We start from the raw sequence: 24,221 nt of genomic DNA, 5'->3' as shown, positions 1-24,221 counted from the left end.
TTCCTGAAACCAGCAACTTCACGCACAAGATAGGACAGATTCAGCTAAAAAAAAAAAGAGGTGCTGAAAAAATTAAAAAAAAATTGTTTTGCAAACAGAGTGGTAGATGGTTGGAACAAACTAAGTGAGGTGGTGGAGGCCAAAACTGTGAGTAGTTTGAATGCGTTATATGACAAAGAGTGCTGGGAAGACGGGACACCACGAGCATAGCTCTCATCCTGTAACTACACTTAGGTAATTGCAAATTTGAAAACTGACCACACTGTCCTTGACCTTGAAAGGAAAAATGATATACTGTATAAAGCAGTTTTTTTTTTTTTTTTTTTTTACAGTCTTACCATGAAGCTTACTATATACATGTGTCTGTGCCTATACTTGGGTTTCTATGTGTAACCATCATTCACATTACTTCTTTTTAAAATATATTTAAAATTTATCGAAGAAATTCTAATTTTCTCTATGATTCAGCACGGTACGATGTACAATGCTATCTTGAGCATCCTCCTCATGGCATGATATATTATACTGAACACAAACAAGATAGATTAAAAGCCAACAAGCTGTTTGCACCATTTCTATGTGTGCATTATCTTTTTAACCCCTGCACTGCGCACCTGTTTTTGGCAAAAGCTTCATAGTGCAATTGTCAAGAACATATTTTTGTTGCTTTTATAAATGTTCAGGTAAAGTTAATGTCAAAATATTTCCAAACTCGGCTATTTTCATTTTAAAACATAGTGATGAAAACATTAAAAAATAGCCTAATAAAAAAAAAAACACGGACAACTCTCAAAACAGCATTTGTCGTTTGGCGCAGTGCAGTGGTTAATAGAATAATTGCCATTATAAATTTGTCAAGAAGTTGAACTTTGATTTTCTTCTACAAAAATTAACCAATTTTGGACTTCTAATTTTTAGACTTCTATACAGCCAACATAACCAAATGCTCGCCACTACAACCAATGTACTATATGTCGTGAGAGAGATTCACCAACCAACACAACCCTTCCCTCCACACAACCGGTCGGCCGAGCGGACAGCACGCTGGACTTGGGATCCTGTGGTCCCAGGTTCGATCCCGGGCGCCGGCGAGAAACAATGGGCAGAGTTTCTTTCACCCTATGCCCCTGTTACCTAGCAGTAAAATAGGTACCTGGGTGTTAGTCAGCTGTCATGGGCTGCTTCCTGGGGGTGGAGGCCTGGTCGAGGACCGGGCCGCAGGGACACTAAAGCCCCGAAATCATCTCAAGATAACCACCTTTCAGTAACAGTTTTCTCACATAATCCTTCACTCATCTTTCCTTACCATTAATTTATTCCTGTGCACACTTTTCCTGCAACTACTTCACTCAATTACTGTTTTTTTTAATCAGTAACTGTATTTGGTAGCATTCAACTACTAATTCAGCATTTAAACTTATCAATTTATAAACAATTATTGAAGTATTATAGAAAAAATACAAATTTCAGTAACAAACCTTTCCTTTTATTATAACAAATTTCCTAGTAAACACACATTGTTAATGACGAACATCATCATTCCTTCACAAGATTATTGTTGATACTTCAATACATTTCAGAAAATGAGCAAAAGTTTTATATTTATTGTATATATAACTGATATTCAGTAAGGATTGGAGACATCCCCTAAAACATTAAAATAATATTAATTAAAAACTCTAAAGCTTAATGGAGAAACAAGTATGTAATGGACTAATATATTAAATTTAATAAAACTTCAGTAGTGAGCACTGCAACTGACTTATTAAATTAACAGTAGATAGCGCAAATATTCTTTCCACTGTCATTTACTTAAAAATACATAAAAAAGTATCCTTCGGAAACAATGTTTTTTTTTTGAGAAATAACTAACGATCAGACTTCACAAGAATATCTTTCAATTTAAAGAACAGTATGTCAAGAATAAATATTTTTTTTTATTTGCAACAAATTCATGAGTTAACTCTATGCCTGGTTCTTTCATGATTACGTAATACATCCTTGCGGTTGCTGCGAAATGAGCATAGAGTGCAGGCGAAAGGCCTTTCCCCCGTATGAGTCCGCACGTGGCGCGCGAAGTCCCGAGAAGTCTTGAAGGTGGCTCGCCAGCAGTATGGGCAGGTCAGTACTCGTGATCTACCATCTTTCCCAGAGACTGTTGCGTGTGCCTCCACCTCCAACTCCTACGGACGAGTAGGGACAATTTTGACCAAGCTATACTTAGAATGACAACCCCCAACTATAAACTATAAACCTAAGGCGTGTGAAATTCAGTTGATTTACAACTTAATTTGGTTATATTTTAAATTTAAAGCAAAAAAAGTAATCAAAGCACTTAAAAAAGTTAAAGTTGGCTGAATCTCACTTAACAAAACTAATAAGAACTAAAAGAAATAAAAATGTAATTAAATAACAGTTCAGAAGTGTAACATCGCTCTGCACCTTTGAGCAAACTCAAACATAAACCAATCACCACTCTTACCTCCTCTTTTCCCAGGCTTAGGACAAAGCTTATCTAATTTCATTAAATAAAATGATAACAAATACTGGGGTTAAGCAAAACATACATTAGTTTGTGTTTGGCTTCAGTATCACAGTACAGAATATACTATGTTCGGAGTGATCCACAAATCACACACAGAACTAAGGCAAACAGAACTTGATCCTGAATCCTAAATTAAGGACTTTTGAGAAACTGAGGCCCCTCATTACTATATTCCAGGTGACCTTCTAAATCTAGCTTACTATAAATGAATATTAACACCTTTAATTGTACGTTTTCATGCTTAAAAAGGAGGCACAATCTAATACAAATCAAGTCAAATAACAATGACTAGTAATTGTCCATCTTGTGTGTTTAGGGTAACCCAACCCATAAATATCATTTGTTATAATCCCTCATAATCACCGTGTGAAATCTGCTACACACAGTTTTCTCTGGTTTTCTATGTTGAAAATGTACAAACCTAACGCTTCTATTTAGATATCATCCAAATTTATAAATGCATAAATAATACTGTAATAACAAAATTTGTTTTATTCCATACTTTTGGGGAAGTTTGATTTTTTTAAGTCATCAATGACTTACTTGGCCGAGATCCTTATTAATCATAACATACACAAATCTTTTGTATCTAGGTCTAGCAACTTCAACAGGGTCTAGCTGATATTGAAATTGAAATTGAAATAAGTTTATTGAGGTAAAATACACACAAAGGGATGAGGTAGCTCAAGCTATTCTCACCCCATTCAGTACAACGTGTTAATATATGCTGATATTTGTTAGCTTATTATTTACAAGGCTTAGAATCATTCATTTATTAGCATTAATTTGCATCTGCCACTCTTTTTGTACATTTCAAGTCTCAGCATTCTTTTAATAACTTTTTACTGTTAAGACTTTATTTTTTACCCTATTATTTACAGCATATTTTCTAATGATGGTCTTCAACCCTATATATATCCTGTGTCTAAATTGTCTTCATGCATTTCTGAATGAGAATTTTTCTATCATATTCAATAAGATGGTTTATGGTTTTAATGTAATATTTATGACTTACAACTTCTTCAAAGGCACCAGAAAATAAAGAGTAAATTTATTAAACATGACTAGTTCTAAGTAAAGCCATGCTGAGAAGCCTTTATTAATCCATACATTGTAAGATGTTTCTGGATGCCATTTGTGATTATCAATTGAAGCAACTCTCAGACAATACTGTACAGATCAATCTAGTTATCTGATACTGTAGTTCAATGTAAGGGATCTATTCGCATTCTTAAACATTGGCACCTCACTCACAACCCTCCACGAATTCATTCCAAATCTTATTACAGTATGTAAAAAACAGAACATTATCACTGATAAATTTCTTAAGCTGTTTAAGGGCTATGTATTATTCAAACAGAAAATGCTGTTTAGCCATTTGCTTGATCATAATGCTGAAACACAAGGCACAGTGAGGCCAGGCAAACAGAAAATGACTGGCTTCGAGAGGAATTACAGAGCGGTGACTGCCAGCTAAGGCAAAACTGTCAAAACTCTAGTGATGAAATGGAAAAACAAGATGCACCCATGATAAAATTTCACACTGGTGAGATGGCTGATAGTGTGAAGGAAACCTCAGGACGAAATAAAGAATCAGTAAGCCCAAAGCCATGTATGACTATAACAAATACTGTATACACTTCTTTGACAGAGTGATATGAGTAGGTTTGGTTGGATGTGCATGCAGGTATGTAAAATGGAACAAGAATCTTGTTCCTCTGGTATGACCAACTGAAAATATATAACCAATACTGTATGGTGAAAACAAGGTAAAATATAAATACAAAGGTTTAAGGGAGCTACTGCAAACCTGATACACTGTACTGCTCAAACCATTATATCATTGGTAAATGTGCACACTGCCCCATCATACGATGTTTGTTAATACTGTATATAATAAGATTATAAACTCCCACAGCTACACAGGGATCATATCCTGTTCCAAAGGATTCCAGTAAACAGACTCCATCTTGAACAAAAATGTGTGTGCATCCCTCCTGGCCGAGAGCCAGGAGGGATGTCAGAGTACTGTCAGAGCAGCCAAGGTTGGCTCATGCACCTGGCGCTCACAGCAGAGTTATGCAAGTCAGGGCCACAGCACAACTTAATAATGATTAAAATAAGTACAGGTAACTGCAATTATTTTGCAATGATATTGTCATAGATGATCCTGACTGCGATAAACACTATGTACGATGTCCAGATATCAGTGAATACAAAGTTCATGATGATGTTCGCAGGCTGAGGTAGATACAGAACCCATCTATTGTTTCACGCATATATGCATCATAGAACAACTTCATGCTCCTATGCAATATAATCTGCAGAAATGGATTCATATTCAGGATTTACTGACAGGAATGTGATGATAATTGCAGTTTTGCAACTAGTCATAGCGATATATTTAGTATATTGGAGGCTTTTTTTTGCATCAGTTAATTCCTGGTGTCAACTGCTCGTATCGTGTGGCTCCATGCTGTGCTTTCATCACAGCACCCACCAGAACTACTTATTGGTTTGTTATGGTATAAAAATGTTGATGGATATATGTGTGTGTGCATAGTATTCAGTAGTGTAATAAGAGCAAAAACAGTGTTTTATTGTTCAAAGAATATAATATACGTCACTAAATATGCACACCATACATTTCAGCATAGCAATGCTTCACATATTTAATTATATATTTCCTCAAATTACAAAAAACTGCTAAAATATTACTGCAAAAAGCTTAGATGAAAACCATTCAGAGGCACTGATTTGTAAAAACATCTCTGCAGCATCTGCAACCCATGGAGCCGCCTTGGTGCTAGGCTGACCATGGATCATTGTTATGAGATTATAAACTCTCCCCACATCAGTTTAGTGGTTCATTATGTGCACAAAAATGTAGATACAGTAGTTGTATGTAACGTGTGTATGTAGTGTAATAACAGCAAACGCATGGATTTATTATTCAAAGAATGTGTGTCTATATATATGAGCAGATAAATAGATAAAAATCTTTTAGACAATGACAATTATGTAAGAATACATTTGCAGCAACCACTGCCACATGTCAGGGCTGGGAGATACTGGAGTTGGCGACTGCTCTTTCAGCACCTGAATACTGTACAGTATTACAGTATGTCATATACAACACAATCTTCCCCCCCCCCCCCCATGACCAAGGAATGTATTCTAACAATATTAGAATGAACAAAAATTGGCGGTGGGGGAATAATTTTTTCAGCACACTGCCAATGTGTCATATTAAACAACAGCTCAGTGCAGTGGTTGAGGAAATACAATGGCGCCTCGATTAACGAATTTAATTCGTTCCGGCACCGAGCTCGTCATGTGAAACGCTCTTCTTACGAAACAATAACACTGTCGTAGGAGGCGTCCGAGAACCAGCGGAAACGCTAGGAAGCACATGTGGTTTGCTCGTTAATCGAGTGAAAGCTTGTCAATCAAGACAAATTTTCTGCAAGTGGCTCTCTTGTAACTGGAGTCGCTCGTGACTCGAGGTTCACTACAGTATAGTTAAATGACACCATGTATGTATAGCAGAATTATTTTCAGCTGAACCATTATAAACTGTACTGTGCCTCTGACTGTCTAGCTGCATCATGAGCAGCGTTACAGAACACAGGAAGCAGAAGAGTAAATTGTTGTCTTAGGTGTGTCCCACAAGGGTGTCCCACACTACAAGGATTGTGGTGTGGCTCTGTATATATTGGACTGTTTTCAAGATTACAAACCACAGCACAAGCCCTCAAGACAATACAAATGTGGTATCAGGTACATCTTAGCTCGTATAGTTGTGCCATATTATTAGAACAAAAGAATTAATAATAATAGCAAATATGGTATAGAAAAATAAGGATAAAATACAAGACAGAGTACTGTCTTATGCAAATACTGCAAAATACAACTGTTAGGTAAACTGTAGTCCAATTATCACTGGCAGCACTCTAATGCTTTTATTGGGCACACACACATGATACTGTATTTAAGTCTTTTAGAAACCCAGTAAAATAAAAACAAATTAAGATATATCTCGCTGGCATCCCACATCATCACTTGTCACCCGCTATGCAGCACCAAGTACTTCCATGCACAACCATAGCCAAACCATGGTAAATAAAATATTTATTTTTGAAAATAAATGCATGTTGCATGCCTATCAACAATATAAAAGATTTCTTTCTTTTTCATATGGGTGAGACAGGGAGGGGGGGGGGGCTTCTAGCCATAACTATTGCCTATACTGTATAAGATAACTTTCATCAAATCTATGAACTAACATTTTCTTGATTTGATGGGTATGGCATTTTACAATCAGAGCTTTAAAAAAAACTCATTAAAAAAAAAGATAAAAATGGCTGTGAAAACATGGTAGCCGAAGCAAGTCAACCCTCTAGCATGATACATCTGGGTATGATAAATTGTAAAGTACGCTTCAGCTTACAATGCTAGACATAAAGGATAAAAAGTTTCATAGCTGCATTGGAGTAGAACTCCAACCTATAAAGTTCACAAGAATATAAATTGCCATTATATTGAAAAAACTGGTTATAAACATTGTATTTTAAATGCACTTGATAAAACAATCAAGTTTCATTTAGGAAACTCATTTCAACTCAATTTTAAAGTAATCCTAGTACGTCACATTCTATTCACTATTAGACACACCAAAATTATTATATTTTTTATCCAGGTAATTATTTTCCTTCACATCCCAATCCCATTAATCACCCCAATGCAATATTGGCTTTGTTATGCCTATACTGGACAGGTTTTTTCTCTTCGATACTTAAATACCTCTATCTTAACTCCCATTGGAACAAAACTTTCCATGGTGGTGGCTGGGAATAAAACAAAATAAACTAATATCACCAAACTGACGTCAATCGCTATCGATCGAGTATCATAAAAAATGATGCCTAAACACCCAAGTTAACACACACAGCATTGTGAGCACCTGCTCCAACCGAACCTGATCCTCGGGAAGATGAGCTCAAATTCTGTTTCACATGTACAACAGTATGAAGATCAGCAGCAACAGAAAATAACAAGATATGGCATTATGCAAGTTGTGTATTCACTGTACTGTACTGTAACAGAGCAGAATAATTTAAAATCAATTGGTTTGTTGGGGGTTTAATATTAAAACTACACCATTTGCAATTTATATTGGTATCCAAATATATGTAAAAAATGTACTAATAAAATAATTTTTGAGGCCAAAAATATAAAGGAAAAATGGAATGTACTGGAAGGCATCCAAAATGAATCTTTATGTTCGATAACATTTCCACCAAGTACTGTAGATATTTTGACCTTCGAATCCCAACACACTTTTTCACAAAGAATGAAAAAATATAAAAAATGCAGTACAGTAACATACTAGATCTGATAACCACACAATTATAAATTTTAAATTCTAGTAGATGATACAATCGAGTCTTAGTAAAGTTATAGTAAGTACAGTAGAACCATCAGTGACGATATGCTCGCCTCAAATGGCGAGCATTTTGGGTAACAATTGCCCAGATCGCCGACAATTCGTCTTGTATGGCGACCGCTTGTTTGAATGACGACAAGACCACATGGTGGGGTCGCGCTGCATCTCTCACATTCTCTGACGCGTCCGCCGATGCATATAAATTATGTTTTTGTTTAAAGATGCTAATGATGCTGGGATATAAAGGGGCGACTGCTGAGATGTTGCAAAGCAGCGACTTTTTTGCATAAAAGAGAAATTAAATTTTTTTAAATACAATAAATGTCAAAAAAGTTCGTTCGGTGTTCGGCAGGAAGGCTGCTCCACGTTTCTTAAATAAAAAAATGAAAAAATTTGAAAAAAACAGAACAAATGTCAAAAAAGTTCATTCAGTGTTCGGCAGTAAGGCTGATCCCTGTTTCTTAAAAAAAAAAAAAAAAAAAAAAAAGTTGAAACAATTTGAAAAATGGACAAATGCCATGAAGTTTCATTCAGTGTTTGTCAGGTAGGCTGCTCCTTTATTGAGATGTAAATGAAAAATACAAAACAAATGGAACACATTTGAAACAGATAGATTGTCATAATGGAGCAGCCTACCCGACAAACACTGAACAAACCTTTATGGCATTTGTCCATTTTTCAAATTGTTTCAGCTTTTTTTTTTTTAATTTAAGAAACATGGAGCAGCCTACCTGCCAATCACCGAACGAACCTTTTTGACATTTGTTCCTTTTTTCTAAAATTTTCATTTTCGTTTTTTTTTATTTAAGAAACATGGAGCAGCCTACCTGGCGAACACCGAAGGAATCTTTTGCTATAAGACAAATGAAAAAAAAATATTGAACAAATTTGAAGAAAGAAAAATGTCAAAAAGGTTTGTTCTGTGTATATAAGGTAGGCTGCTCCATTATTTTTTTTTTTTTTTTTTTTTTTTTGAGATATATACAAGAGTTGTTACATTCTTGTACAGCCACTAGTACGTGTAGCGTTTCGGGCAAGTCCTTAATCCTATGGTCCCTGGAATACGATCCCCTGCCGCGAAGAATCGTTTTTTCATCCAAGTACACATTTTACTGTTGCGTTAAACAGAGGCTACAGTTAAGGAATTGCGCCCAGTAAATCCTCCCCGGCCAGGATACGAACCCATGACATAGCGCTCGCGGAACGCCAGGCGAGTGTCTTACCACTACACCACGGAGACTGCTCTTACCACTACACCACTACATTTAAAACATCGAATATCATATTGATGTTTTTCGGTGGTAGAATGGATTAATTTGATTTCCATTATTGTTTTATTCTCTAGCTGGGCTGACAAGAGTTGAAAACTATCATACCTGGTTACCTCAAAATATAGTAAGTGGGTTTAAGATACAGTATCCTAGTATAACTAGCCAGACGTCTAATGTACCAGTACTTTAAATGTAATTCATGTATTTTCTTGAGGTTATCTTGAGATGATTTCGGGGCTTTTAGTATCCTCGCGGCCCAGTCCTCGACCAGGCCTCCACCCCCAGGAAGCAGCCCGTGACCGCTGACTAACACCCAGGTACCTATTTTACTGCTAGGTAATAGGGGCATAGGGTGAAAAAACTCTGCCTATTGTTTCTCGCCGGCGCCTGGGATCGAACCCAGGACCACAGGATCACAAGTCCAGCGTGCTGTCCGCTCGGCCGACCGGCTCCCTTTTAACAATATGGAATTTAGACACCTCATAGTTGTACTCCAAAATGTTCTTGGGTAACAAAGTTTATGTCATGACTTCATTTTATTATATTAATGGTCCATAACGTAAAGGATAAACACATACTTGAGGACTTCAAAAAAACTCAGTATGCTACCATTAATTATTAACCTCATAACCCCCAAAAACTGTTAGTATCCAGGGTCTACCATTCACATAAGTGCCTTGAAAATACTATGGTACTATTAAGGGTAAGAACACAATTATAACGCTGCTGATGTATATTATTGCTACTGTAATAAAAATAATACCATTTACACATTAAAATTACACAACTATTCCAGCAACCAATCAATGCTTTTCATTTTGTTGCCTTTGTTTAATTACTGTAATGTGTGTGTAATGTGTGAAACTAAGGAACAGTTTCTGATGCTTAACAAATGCAGTCCTTCAAGATTCTCTTGTTGCATTATCAAAAAATGTTATAAAAAATGTTGCAGAAACACTTTAGACTAAGATTTCAAGTTACACTTTTAGATATAACATGTTATACTTTTGTTTGTGTATATAATTACCTAATTAATTACAGGAAAAACAGCTTAATTTGTGGTGTCTTGTCATACAAGTATTGAAACCTTTCATGGTTTAAGTATACACTACCATTTCATTTTCTTCATTCCATCCATTTACCATTCTGTTTAATATAAAACAGTTTTGCAAAAAAAAATTGGCACAAATGTTTCCTTAATTTGGAAATGATTTTGGTTCTTGATACTTTACCACTGCACCTTTTAAAAAATCCTCCTTATAAATTATATTGATGCCTGTCAATTTTGTATAGGGGCTAGAGTGTATAAAGTGTAGTTACAGGACGAGTACTACGTTTATGGTGACCCATCTTCCCAGCACACTCATATAACTCTTTGAAACTACAATACTGACAGCTTTGGTCTCCACCACCACTTCACTTAACTTGTTCCAACCATCTACCACTCTGTTTGCAAAAGTGAATTTTCTTGTAATTCTTCGGCAGCTTTGTTTAGTTAGCTTAAATCGATGACCGCGTTCTTAAAAGTAACAAATCTCAGGAATTCTTCTCTATCAATTCTGTAGATTTCCATTACTATTTTGTACATAGTGATCATATCTCCTCTTTTTCTTATATCTTATTCTTTTGGCATATTTAACACCTCTAACCTATCCTCGTAGCTCTTGTCATTCAGTTCGGGAAGCCATTTAGTTGCATGTCTTTGCATCTTTTCCATTTTGTTGATGTGCCAAAAAGATAACGGCATTGGTCTCACAAAGGTCGCCAACAATTTCTTTAATATTTCACCATCCATGTACATGTATGTACATGTATTTAAAAGCAATTCTGAAATTGGAAAGCATAGCATATGCTCCTCACATAATTTCCTTTGTATTCCTCACACGACAGTCTATTATCCAGAACCACCCCTAGATCTCTTTAAGAGTTTTTTTTATTCCTTTCCACATAATTTGTAGGTTGTGTGGTCTATTTTCTCCTATTCCACATTCCATAACATGACATTTATGTACATTGAACTCTATTTGCCACATGGTGCTTCAAGCACTTATTTTATCCATGTCAATTTGAAGGGCATGACAATCGTCTAGGTTTCCTATCGTCCCTAATAACATAGCATCAGCAAACATGTTCAGATAGCTCTGTCTTCATTCTGATCATTTATGTGGACAATGGCCATTACCGGTGCAAGAACTGAACCCTGTGGTACTTCAATAGCAACACCCCTCCAGTCAGATACATTATCTCTCATTACAGCCTTTAACTTTGTCAGCTAAGAAAACTGTTCATCCATGTCGGCGGTCTTCCTGTCACCCCTCCACCATGTTCCAGTTTCCAAAACAACATCTTGTGTGGAACTGTCAAAAGGCTTGATTTAGATCCTGACAGACACAGTCAACCCAACCACCCCTTTCCTGCAGAATATCTGTGGCTCTATCATAAAAACTATGATTCATTATACAGAATATTTGTTTGAAAACCATACTGTCTGTATATTACAAAGTCACTACTCTCCAAGTGTTCTACCCATTTGGTTTTAACCATTTTTTCTACTGTATTGACTAGCACGCTTGTTAATGATACAGGTCTTATATGTTACAGCCCAGCTCCTGTGCCAGACAAGTCCACTACGGGCTCTCCACACCACATGCTCCTTGGAACTTTTTGTTCAAAGTACTGTATACTGTAGCTGAATCTAAAACAGTAACAGGTCTATAATTTAGAGGGTCTTCCCAGCTACCATTTTTGTAGATTGGAACAATATTTGCCTTTTTCCATATATCTGCTAGGTTTCCTGTGCACAATGATGTCTAGAATATCAACTGAAGTAGAGTACTATGTACTCTATGGTATTCTCTAAAATTGGAATTGTGTCTGGTTCTCTGAAAACCTGTGTGTTGTTTCCACAAATGGAAGCATGTGTATACAATTGTATTTATTAGAATACCTGTACTGTACAACCACAATTCGGGGAACCTCATTTCGGAAATCGCTAGTTACAATGAATGCATTTCAGGCCAGATTTACTCACCCGCTTTGCCTAATAAGTGTTCAGAGATTCAGCAAAGAGGGATATATATGGATTTGCTTAGGAAGAAGCCCAGAGTTCACCAACCTTTGGGATAGTAGTCCAGCAAACAGTACAGATTAAAATTTCACTCGGTGAAATTAGCCATAGGGCATGGAAAATACAATGGTATGAAGGATAACGGTGTTAATATGACTCCAATAAGGATTTTTATGGATGGACACAATATTAGGAGACAGCATTGGCAGCCCTGGGAAAACCATTAAGCGTGCTTAAAATAATATTCTACGGTTCATTTTCATTTCGAGTTGATGCAGGTTTCGTTCACTTGAATACAGCATGGGCATTTCTTCCTTTCAAAATGAGGTTACAAGGCTGGAACATGGGAAATATGCTAGATGTAGTGAAATCTTTTTACATATAGGATCTCCTTGTAGTTGTCCATCATACGATAGGTTGAAATTTAAATTATGCTCAGTGAAATTAGCCCAGAGAGCCTGTAAAATATTAGGGGTATGAATGGCAATGCTTTTTTAATATGGTTCCAATCACATTTTTAATGTTTGTACATGGAAAAAAACATTATAAGAACCAGGTAAAGCAAAGTACTTTTCTTGTCTTAATAATAAAAAAAAGAAGTGCATCTCATAAATGCCTCCTGAAGGTATTTCTGGTTGCAAAGAATTCCCTACTCCAACGAATTGGGGTTGGGGTTATTTAGTTTCCTGAAACTGACGTTGCATTGTATCTGTTGCTGGAGTCAAATTAGAGAAAAGTTGTTTTGATAAAACTTTTTCATCTACTATAAAATGTTTTACAAAATATTACATAATTTACTATTACTAATACAATTTAGACCTTTTCATATAGAACATTGTAGCCCATAATAACCAATCACATGGTAGAAAAGACATCTGAAGGTTGACCGAACCACACACTAGAAAGTGAAGAGACAACGATGTTTTGGTGCGTCCTGGACCATTCTCAAGTTGATAATCAACTTGAGAATGTCGACTTGACCATTCACAATCGACATGAGAATGGTCCGGGATGGACCGAAACGTCGTCGTCCCTTCACTTTCTAGTGTATGGTCTGGTCAACATATTTCAGCCACGTTATTGTGACTCCTCGTCTGCACATCTGAAGGTTCTTTTTCAAGCACAAAGTCCATTAAAACTATAGTACATTCTTAAGTCACCTCCAGTCTTCATTGTCCCAAGAAAAAAGTATTACATTTCTTACTAATAGTTCACCGGACCTTCAAGGTAATACAACTGCTGGGTCGTGAGACAAGCACAAGTTTCATATCAACCAATACAGTAGGGAGAGGACACATACATTAAAGGAACATCTTAGTTAAGCACTTTATGTGAGCCTCTTTTTACATTACTGTTCACATACAGTATTTCCACTTTACAACATAAAGACACTTAGCAAAGTTCATATAGTACAAGTTCCTTTCTTATCTCATTTCTTTCCTTAAATAATAATTAAATTTGTACATGTTCTTCCCCATTAAAAAAAATGTATATAACTAAGCTGTCAACTGTTGTTTTAAAGCAAACATTTCCACTCTTTTGGAGTCTAGAATAAATTAGCCTTTATAAAAAATAAAACTAATAAATGTGTCTAATTTATTATACAAAATTAATATCCGTTATTTATACTTTGGAATTTGATAAAATAATTCTACGTGAAATACTATTTTATAAGAATTTAAAATTATCTAAGCTGGGACTCTTGATTTTGTTTACTACTGTATATCTCAGTGTGTTTACTGAGGATGTGGACCTTGACATTGGTGCTTTGTGCAGCACGATAATCACAGAAAGGACACTTGAATGGCCTCTCCCCTGTATGAGTCCGAATATGCCGCTTGAGGTCACTTGTCTGCTTGAAAGTTGCCCTACTACAGAAGGGACACTGGTACACTTGTGGTTTTCGACTTCCTCTGCTGTAGAGCCTCGAGGTGCAGCCCTCCTCGCCGGCAACACCTAACGCCTAGGGGGACAAAACCCTCCATTACTGCTGGACATGGCACTTCCATTTACATATCTATCCAATGGCGCTCAAGAGTAATTTGAAGAATGGATATGCTATGCTTTCCAAACACAGTTAAATCAGAAACCCCACCCAATAGTTACTGCTCAATGCAGTTGTAATTGTTTATTTAGGAAAGTATTCTAAGATAAACAAGAAAAAAGATTCACAATAATTTCTGGCCACTACCACAATATACGGGTACAGTATGTTTAGTGTATGAGTGTGCTTATATTACAGTAAAGAGAGGAGAACACTTCAAATAAAAAGTGATACTCATATGGAGTTTGTAACACAATCAGCAGGGAATACAAGGAGGCAGGAAATATTAAACAGAATTAACTTTAGGAGGCAGGCAATGATCATGAAACTTCATCTCTGACATCATCTACCTTCAATGGCATCATTTTCAAGATACCTATGATGAACCTTTTGATATAAATCAAGGAAAATGTGTAATATACACAGTATACGCAAATCTTACATGAAGATAGACAAAAGGTATTTCTTATTGATCTTATCCCATTACCTTGGAATTAAAAAGATTCTGGACAACCTCATCCATATCCTGAGACGTGCACGAGCGTGCACTCACACACCAATATAATCAAAATAGAAAAGGAAAATGCTTTGTTACTACTGCAATTATGGCTGAAGCAAAATATTTTTTTTTTAATTCTAACTTGACTTACTACATTTATGAATCAATAAAATAAATATAAAACTAAGACTAAACCATACACCAGAAGATGAGACGTCGATGTTATGTCGTCGTCTCCAAAACGTTTATTTCGTCGAATTCCCTACCTTCCTTTAAACAGCATTTTCGCGCTTCAAGTCTTTCCTTGTTACTGCCAAATGTCGCAAGGACCACCTTAAAGACTGTCATGCGGAGCAATTTTTTTCCCTCGCTCCTTATCTCACTTTCTCCAATTTAACACTTCGGGCTCTCCTTTTCCTGAACATGCTCGCCGCCTTCTTCAAGAACTTATTCACTCCACCTCCTTGCAAGTTGACGATGCTTTTCTAACAGTACATCAACGCCAACGGTTTCTGTCTTCTCTTCCCTGTGATCTATACATTAACCTATTTCCCATCGCTTTTGACACTGCTCACCTCTCCTCTCTTCCCACCACCCCTTTACACTACACAACAAACTTCAACATCTGATTTCCAACAGTACTTGGGTTAAATACTCTCTCTGTGTTACCAACCTTTCTTCTTCCCCTCTCTCTAACCACCAGCAAGAACTTCTCGAATTTGGTCTCTATTTTGCTACTTCCCCTGGCCCTCACTGTGGCATTGACCTCATTAGTTTCTTAAGTTTGTCCATTCTAACTCTTGTACTCTTTCGGAGTTGTCTGTCTTCAGGGAGGCCCTTATCCCCATTCTTGACAGTTTGTTTCCTAAAAATTACCACCTTCCTCGTCACTTCCAGCTTGCCCTTGCCTCCCTGAAAGCTAACAACGCTATTCTAATCCTTCCTTCCTTCCGACAAAGGCAATTCAGTGGTTGTCCTTGATCATGTGAACTACCTCCAGAAAGCTCCTGGTGTTCCTCTTCGTCCTATCATTTCTTCAAGGGGGCTCTGTTGGCTATCCTCTTGCCTCCTGGCTTACTAACACTGACTCTTTTTCTCTGCACTTTTTCTCCTGGCCACCTTCATCACTCTCAAGACTTCGTAGAAAGACTGTACCTGCAGCTCTCCTGCTAGATGCTTAGTCTTGATGTCGACTCTGTTTACTAATGTTCCTCTTGACGACGTTCTCTCTTTCCATAGTCATAAGGCAACTGAGGGCCTTCTTCATCTCCTGCACCACCCTGATGTTTTCCTTGAACTCATCAGACTGCGTTGAGTAACTCCTCCTCTTTCAACGGAAAATACTTCTCACAAACTTTTGGTGTCACTATGGGTTCTCCTCTCTCCCCTGTTCTTGCCAATCTCTATATGAACTACTGTATTTCGAAACCATTCTTCTTCCCACGATTGATACTCATCCCTCTCTCTGGCTTTGCTGTGTTGATGACAGTTTTGCTTTATAGCCTCATGACCTTAGTCTTTTCTAGCCTTTTCTCTCCTCTCTTAACAATCTGACTCCTTCCCATCCATTTCAAAGTTAAATGGGAAGCCAATTCCCTCCTTCCTTTTCTTGACATTCATGTTCATAGCTCTGTGTCCAGTTTCTCTTTCTCTGTCTACTGCAAACCCATGCATAGTAAAATGTACATTCACTTCTTTTCCTACCATCCTCCTCCTATTCAGGAAAGTGCTCTTGTCTCTTCCTCTGTGCTCTATTCATCAGTGACCCTCAGTTACTTGATTCTATTTTCTTTATTTACAAATCTTTCTCTCACCTTGGTTACCTCTTACATTTTATCTACTATGCCTATTCTCAAACTAAACAAAATTTCTTTCATCCCAAACTAGTTTCCAACACAAGTACCACTGTGTTAAGTTAGCCTTCTTTTTAGAAGTTAGCGCTTTTAACCTTTCCTTTAATCTTGACTAAAGAATCTCACTCATACCCTTCGTCCTCTTGACATAAAGCTCACCTTTCAACAAACTAACACTCTTCGTAGTAATCTAGTTCACACTGCTGCTCCTGCTTCTAATGCTGTTGGTGTCTACTCTATTTCCTGTTCATCTTGTCCTCTCCAATACTTTGGAGAAACTGACCGTACATTAAATGAAAGATTTAAGGAACACAAAAAGAAGTGTTAAGTCTGCAGATACAAATAATGCTCTCTTCTGTCATGTTAGGGATTCTAATCATCCTAATGATCTTCTAAAAATAATCTTTCCTGCCTCTGCTCATCACAGAGCAGAGGCAGGAAAGCTTCTTGTCGAATCAGTTCTAATACACAACATACCCAACATGAACCTTAGTTCTGGCTTTTTTGCTATTGACTCTTCCCTTTCACAGTACATATACTCAAGTGCTCTGATGTTTCTAACAAACGTGACCTAACATAAGCCTACCCACCCTTTTTCTTTCTCAACTTACTCTTATGTTCCCATTCTTATTACCCCCTTCTTACACCTCATTTATTATACCCATTTCATCCGTACTTTTCGTCTTGCTCTTACCGTCCTCTAGAAATTTCCTCCTCCTCACCTCTCTCCACCTCTCTTGCCTTACTTAATGCTCATGCCTCCCTCGCTCCCATCACAATCGACTTGATAATGGTCCAGGACGGACCGAAATGTCGTCTTCTCATCTTCTGGTGTGTTGTAAAGTCTTCATATCTTCAGCCACGTTACTGTGACTCATCGTCTGCATAACAAGACTAAGACTAGCATACTTTTTAAGATATGTACTGTATAATATGCGTATAACTACCAACATTAAGTATAAGAACTACTAAATGTTATAACACATTTTACCTTCAATTAAATTAGGCGATACTAATCGAAAGAAGAGTCACTCTTTTCTATAAATTTGTGTATATAATTAGACAGACAAAGTAATCACCTGAAAGCAATTTATTTGAATAATATACAATAGTGTACTGACTGAATCACACGTAATTATTATCTATATAAAATTAGCTAGACCAAAACACAGTACAGCTAAGTAAATTGTGAACCTGTAAGCCACATTCTTCAGCATTAGTAAAACTAAACAGTACAAAGCTGGTTGGCCAACTTCAGATCACGTGACTTACCTGTTATCCCAACTAACAATCTGAAAACCAACCTATCTACTCACTATTCGGATGCCTTGGTCTAAGAGAACTCCCCTCTAGGTGGTTACAGTTCAGAGAATAAAGCAGTCTTCTAACCTGTTTTAATTTCCTTAATGCAATCATGGGATTTATCCACATTTTAGTTATCTACTTACCATTAAACTTTCTGTGCCTCATTCTCATATATTTCAGTTTCAAGCCCACATGTTCTCAACATGTCCTAGTCTATCATCTTTTACAGGGCAAAGTTGACAGTTGTTGGCTATTACACATGTCAGGTAATCCTTCAAAGTTGCAAAACATAGCAATGACATTTAAACTTATAAAAGTATGATTTGAAGTTAAAACATTGAACTGCTCAATAAGAGAGAGGGAGCATGTTGTTAGGGGTGGGGGTGTAAGGTAGTGTGTCTGGGGCTGTACAGGGCAGGCGAGTATATTCTATTTATATAACAATCCTGTTTAACGAGGGTATATATTATAATAACGTTTGTGAGAATTTTTGTAATATGGTTATCTTGAGATGATTTCAGGGCTTAGCATCCTTGCAGCCAGGTCCTCGGCCAGACTTCCTTTTTGTTACACCCTCCTCCCCAGGAAGCAGCCCGTAGCAGCTGTCTAACTCCCAGGTACCTATATACTGTTCGGTAACAAGGGCATCAGGGTGAAAGAAACATTTTGCCCATTTGTCTTCGCCTCCACCGGGGATCGAACCCGGAACCTCAGGACTACGAATCCGAAACGCTGTCGGCACCAGATTAACACTTCACTTTATCTCACTATATTACCCAACCTGACCTATTGATTGTTGGCCTGATTGCTAAATTTCTCAGTTACAAAATGGTAATATCTAGTCTGATAGACTCAACTATTCTCACTTATTTAATGTGTGGATATAACATTCATCTGCAAGATGTACTTTAAGCGAGGGACGAGTTTCTTTGGTGGCTGCATTTATGAATTTACGGAACTCTGCAGTAAATCTACATGCACATATATAAACCAGAATATGTAATCATGTTTAGCGAGGTAGGCCCATATATTCTTTATATCCCTTCACAAACATATGTTGTGGTCTGTTCTCTATCCTGCCTGTGACCCTTTCTCTATCCCAGCTGTGGCCCATTCTCTACCCCGGCTATAGATCGTTTTTCTATCTAAGCCATGGTCTATTCTTTATGACAGTCATTGCCCATTCTTTACCATGAAAATAGCCCATTCTTTACCATGAAAATAGCCCATTCTTTATCTCAGCCAAGGCCTAATGTTTACCACAGCCATGGCCCAGTCTCTACCCCCGTTGTGACCTATCCTTAACACCGCACATGCCCGGCCCTCTGCCCCACATGCGAGACCATTAACCAGCATCACCCACCCAGATGTTCTGTGACTTCGATTTTGGAAAACACTGAAAGTCTGAGATTACATGAGTATATGTTTTGGTGATATTGTCGGTACAATTGTTTTACAGAACAATGACTAGCAATAGGGTAACCAAGGCACTGGCTTCCAGCTGCATCTTAGTGTATCATACATATTCCGAGTTGTATGCACGTTATCATCAACGTAAAAAGAAAATTAGTCATACAATCTTGTCAGGACCCCTCAAGTTTTTCACACCCAAAATGTACCATTGCATAAAATTTTCTTTTCTTCAGAGTACTACTTGCTGAATATGCCAGACCAATACATAGGCAAAAAGAAATGTTGTACTTTTTTTCCAGTTATCACCACAACTAAAAAATGTGTGTTCTTTTTGTCACATCAAAGTGGAAATGTATTTAATTGCCACAGTCTAAGGGTTAACATAAGTAATTATGGAAAAAAAATTGTAGTTTAATCCAACACTGATTAAACTAGCATATTTTGTAATCTGTTATTTTTAATCAAATCTGATTTTTTTTTACGAGTACTGCAATTGAGAACTGACAATCTTAATCCTCAATCTTTGGACTTTCCTTCCACCTGGATTTTCACACACTTCTTAATTACAAATTTCACTTCAATTACTATCATTCATGATATAATTCATAAATAGCCCATTTTATGAGCTAACAATATTGATCAGTCCCCCTGTTTCATATCCACTTAATAACCAGTCTCGGGGAATCGACCACCTCGCTCCCTTTTACTGCTACTGTCCTATACTCTCTTCCCATCACCCAATGTTAAAAAAGGCCCCAACCCTAAATACTGGTATTTTTATCTCTCCCAATACTTAGCCACGTATTTTTTCTTTTACACTTCATATTTTGTCTGTATATTTCTCAAGGTACAAAAAATCAACCACTTCATATTTTTTTTTACCTTTGGAAAGTAATTACCAACAGAGAGTGCCAAGCCAGGAAGAGGAAGACTATGTAGCATCATCAAAGTTGCAGGATGTTCAACTGGCACAGTTGAACAGTATCACCAAAGATGCCAATATGAGAACAAAACCACAAAAGGCGAGCAATACCAAAGATATCTGATTCATCAAGGATTCTATCGAGGGATAAATGACCGCGAGCGACAGTCTGGAGGCAAGACACACGCACGTCCTGGAAGTCAGGACATTCAATAAGGATATGCGTGACTGTAAGAGGAACAATGATGTTTGGATAATAAGGAGCATGGTGGCACTCCATTAAGTGCCCATTAGTTAAATGCATATGGTAAATACTTATGTAACCTCACCAGAGCCATTTCTCACTGCTGGTTACGATGGTAGAAGGGCCAAGGGGACAGTCTACCCTTTAGAGCACACAGGTTGTTACCAGCAACAGAAGACCAAGTTAGTAATTATCAAAAGAAGGCACCAAACCAGGAAAGCTATGTAGCACCATCAAATATGCAGAATAATCAGAGGGCGCTAAATACCATCAAGGATGCCAATACGAGAACAGAAACGAGTAAGGCGAACGATATCAAAAGTATCTGATTCACCAAGAATTCTATTGAGGGACAAGTGACCACGAGGGACGGTCTGAAAGCAAGACACACGTTCGTCCTGGAAGTCAGGACATTCAACAAGGATATGCACGACTGTAAGAGGGACAATGCAATGTGGACAATAAAGAGCAGGGAGGCACTCCATTCAGTGACTGAGTTAAGCGTGTATGGCCAATACACAACCTTGCCAGAGCCGTTTCCCACTGCCGGTTACGGTGGTAGGAGGAAGGCCATAGGGACACACTACTCTTAAGAGTACGCAGTTTATTACCAGCAACAGAATTCCAACGACCCTGTCAACGGGCATGGAATGAGAAATGAATGACTGGGCAGAAGTTCGAAAAAGGAACACCTTTGTGGGAAATAGGACACATGCGGATAGCCTCCTTAGTGGCAGCGTCCGCACGCTCATTTAAGTTAACACCAATATGCTGAGAACCCAGCAAAATTTGACTGTCTTAAATCTGCTGGAAATAAGAAACAACCAATGTTGAATTTTGACTACCACAGGACAATGTATATAATGTGATATGCAGAACTGTATATCTCTTTCATCTCCATTCCATAGAGTACAGTACAGTACATTCATAGTTCATAGACAATAAGACAAATTTAGGCCTTATTACAGTGTAGGATCTCTCTGTATTTTCTATTTTGCTTGCAAGTACAAAGCAGTATTCAAGCAGAATACAGTACTATAAATAATTTAAAAAGTGATCACTGAAGATTCGCATAATGCACCCTATAACTTTCCTGGTTGTTGCCAAGTTTGATTTTGTTTTGTTTACTAATGTCACATATTCAGGTGTCAGTATTCCTAGAACCTTTACATGTTGTTTCAGTTCTATGAGATTTTATTGCATTTTGTATTCTGTATCTAAGATGAGTGTTTCTTATTTTCACATCCAAAGGTAGTAGTCATAAGTGTTGAAAATCAGGTTTTCTTGCTTTTATCTCGGATAACCCATCAATACAGTCATTTAGCAAAATCTAATCATCCAGCATTTTTTTCTGACGAAATTCTTGTAACAACAGTTCCAATACAGTATTTGCAATTAATGATGTATATTTTAGAAACTAGCCACAATACAATTGTATTCAGTTGCTCTGGCATACCGTGCTACCTCTTCTGCTTTGTTTCTTCTATTAACGTCACTTTGGTATTTAATATCAATATAAAACATTTACAATGACATTCAGTGAAGTAATCAACAAAGGACGTCTCACTGGCCAGACCAACTCCAGATGGCAACACTGTCTGCTGTTGCAGTTTCTTTCATATAAATTCTTAAATTTGATTAAATAAATACTAATAAATTTTTGAAGATGTAAAGGCACAGAGGAATAATTCAATGTGTGATATTAGCTAAAAACCAGGAACCAGAGGGATCCCCAAGACACAAACAACAATGAAAACAGCGGCTCAAAGTGCATCACTTTTAAGTCAAATGTTGATTGAGAAAACTGAAAATATTGATAATCCTAAGACTTTAATAAGTGTACAGTTTCTGATGGATGGTTAGTTTGCTACACTGCAAGCAAATGAAAATGAAGCAGGCTTTGATATTTGCTAATAAACATTGAAATTAAAAAAGTGTGCAATAATATGCAATGGCAATTATGAAAACTGAAAGTAATGACAAATTTATGACAAATTTATAAATCATAATTAGTACTACAATATTAGTTTAGTCTTGGCTAAAATACTGAAGAGAAACAAAGAAATCTGGAACTTCAATGAAACATATGTACAGTATCTGTACAATGTTGACTTCAAAACAGAGTAATCACACCAATGTGACTGCATCAATGACAAAATCCATAGCAGTGATGAGGATTCGAACGTATGCACTGGGTGTTCCCAGGCACACACACTCCAGACGACTAGACCACGACATGCCATGGTAAAAATCTTTTTACATGTCGTGGTCTAGTCGTCTGGAATGTGTGCCTGGGAACACCCAGTTCATAGGTTCGAATCCTCATCACGGCTCCTACGAATTTTCTTGTTGACTTTAAAACATCACACAGGTAATTACAGAGTAGAAGAAATCCCTAAACAGTCAACAGGGTATCATCTTCTCGAGATGATTTCAACTAATTTCAAAAGTACACTGTTGAGCTCAACAATTTTTTTTCTATTACTGAATTAGCACAAATGACACAGTACTAACAAATTCCAACTAAAAATATCTAATCTAACCTCTTTGTACAATCCTAGGCCTAATACACACCATCTTAGGATTAATATAATACAGTACAGTACATATATGCACTATACCAGTACTAAACCTAGGAATGTTTAAGGCTGGTTTTGGTCTATTTTGTTGTACTCTCTACAAAATTAATAATCCAAAATGTGAACAATGTTGGTTGCACTAGTCCTTTTATGTATGTTTTGACCAAATAATTGCTATAAGTACTATCCTTTCAGGAAAATGGATTCCATTCTTCAGGTAAAAATGTTGTACGAATTTTATTAATTTGATAAACCACTATTTAAAAAGATATAGGCCGATATTTAGGTTTGAGCAAAACTTCACTCTGAAAATGAAAGATACAAAAACGATCTTTTTCATTCCTGGTCAATTAACTTTCCTACATGTAAAACTCTTTGTATGCCCAAGAGATCCTTGAAACATTATGAAAATGTATTCAAATTACAAATTAAGGAGATAGGGTCTCGACCATTTCCAGATTAGCACTTTTGGCCACTTATCTGGTCTTAACCATGACCTTCACTAAATGAAAGTCAAAGAAGTGCAAATGCTGGAAAAAATCCTGGATGGAAATTACTAAACATTCAAGATTTCAACATAGCCCTGAAGAGAATTAAACCCCAGTCTTTCTGACAAATCCAACTTTCAGAGGAAAGATCTGGTGGGTGGATTTGAACTACTGTTTAGAGACCCATTATACCTGTATACAGGTCTGGAGTTTGTAAGGTGCACCACATTTTACATTAATATTTCATATTTGAATACGTTTAGCACAATGTAGTCAGCAAAGGAGCTTCAAGGGGCAGTAATCCCAGGAACCATTATCAGGTAAGTAAATGATTATCAAGAGGCACCAGGCCTGCAAGACTATTCAGCACCAACTATGTCACTAGATATTCAAAAGATTATAAATACCATCACCAGGACAGTGTGATATATTAGCAAGTGGAACACAATAAATGAAAATAAATGTGTGTGTGTGATGCCGACAAAATTTTATGCAACTCCCCAATCTCGTTTTTATATTAAGGGCAAGAAATATTATTCCCTTAT

The 24,221-nt window shown here is 37.0% G+C and overlaps 1 protein-coding gene across 25 annotated transcripts in view; it reads right to left on the bottom strand.

The window, feature by feature from the left end:
• LOC123745760 (protein tramtrack, beta isoform) overlaps positions 1-24,221 on the bottom strand; it is a 149,460-nt gene that overhangs the window by 94,980 nt on the left and 30,259 nt on the right. Inside the window, exon 6 of one of the 25 annotated variants that reach the window (XM_045726634.2) lies at positions 1,465-2,183. The exons of 23 other annotated variants lie outside the window; for them this stretch is intronic. In XM_045726634.2, the coding sequence (XP_045582590.1) occupies positions 1,953-2,183 (231 nt within the window). In that variant the 3' untranslated portion in view covers positions 1,465-1,952. Of the gene's footprint in view, positions 1-1,464; positions 2,184-9,977; positions 14,293-24,221 lie in introns of those variants that run through there. One more of the 25 variants, XM_045726631.2, reaches the window with a different exon arrangement.

The sequence above is a fragment of the Procambarus clarkii genome, chromosome 88, assembly GCF_040958095.1.
Source record: "Procambarus clarkii isolate CNS0578487 chromosome 88, FALCON_Pclarkii_2.0, whole genome shotgun sequence".
Lineage (NCBI taxonomy): Eukaryota > Metazoa > Arthropoda > Malacostraca > Decapoda > Cambaridae > Procambarus > Procambarus clarkii.
The sequence above is the reverse complement of the archived record's forward strand: the minus strand, read 5'-3'. Positions and strand labels throughout refer to the sequence as shown.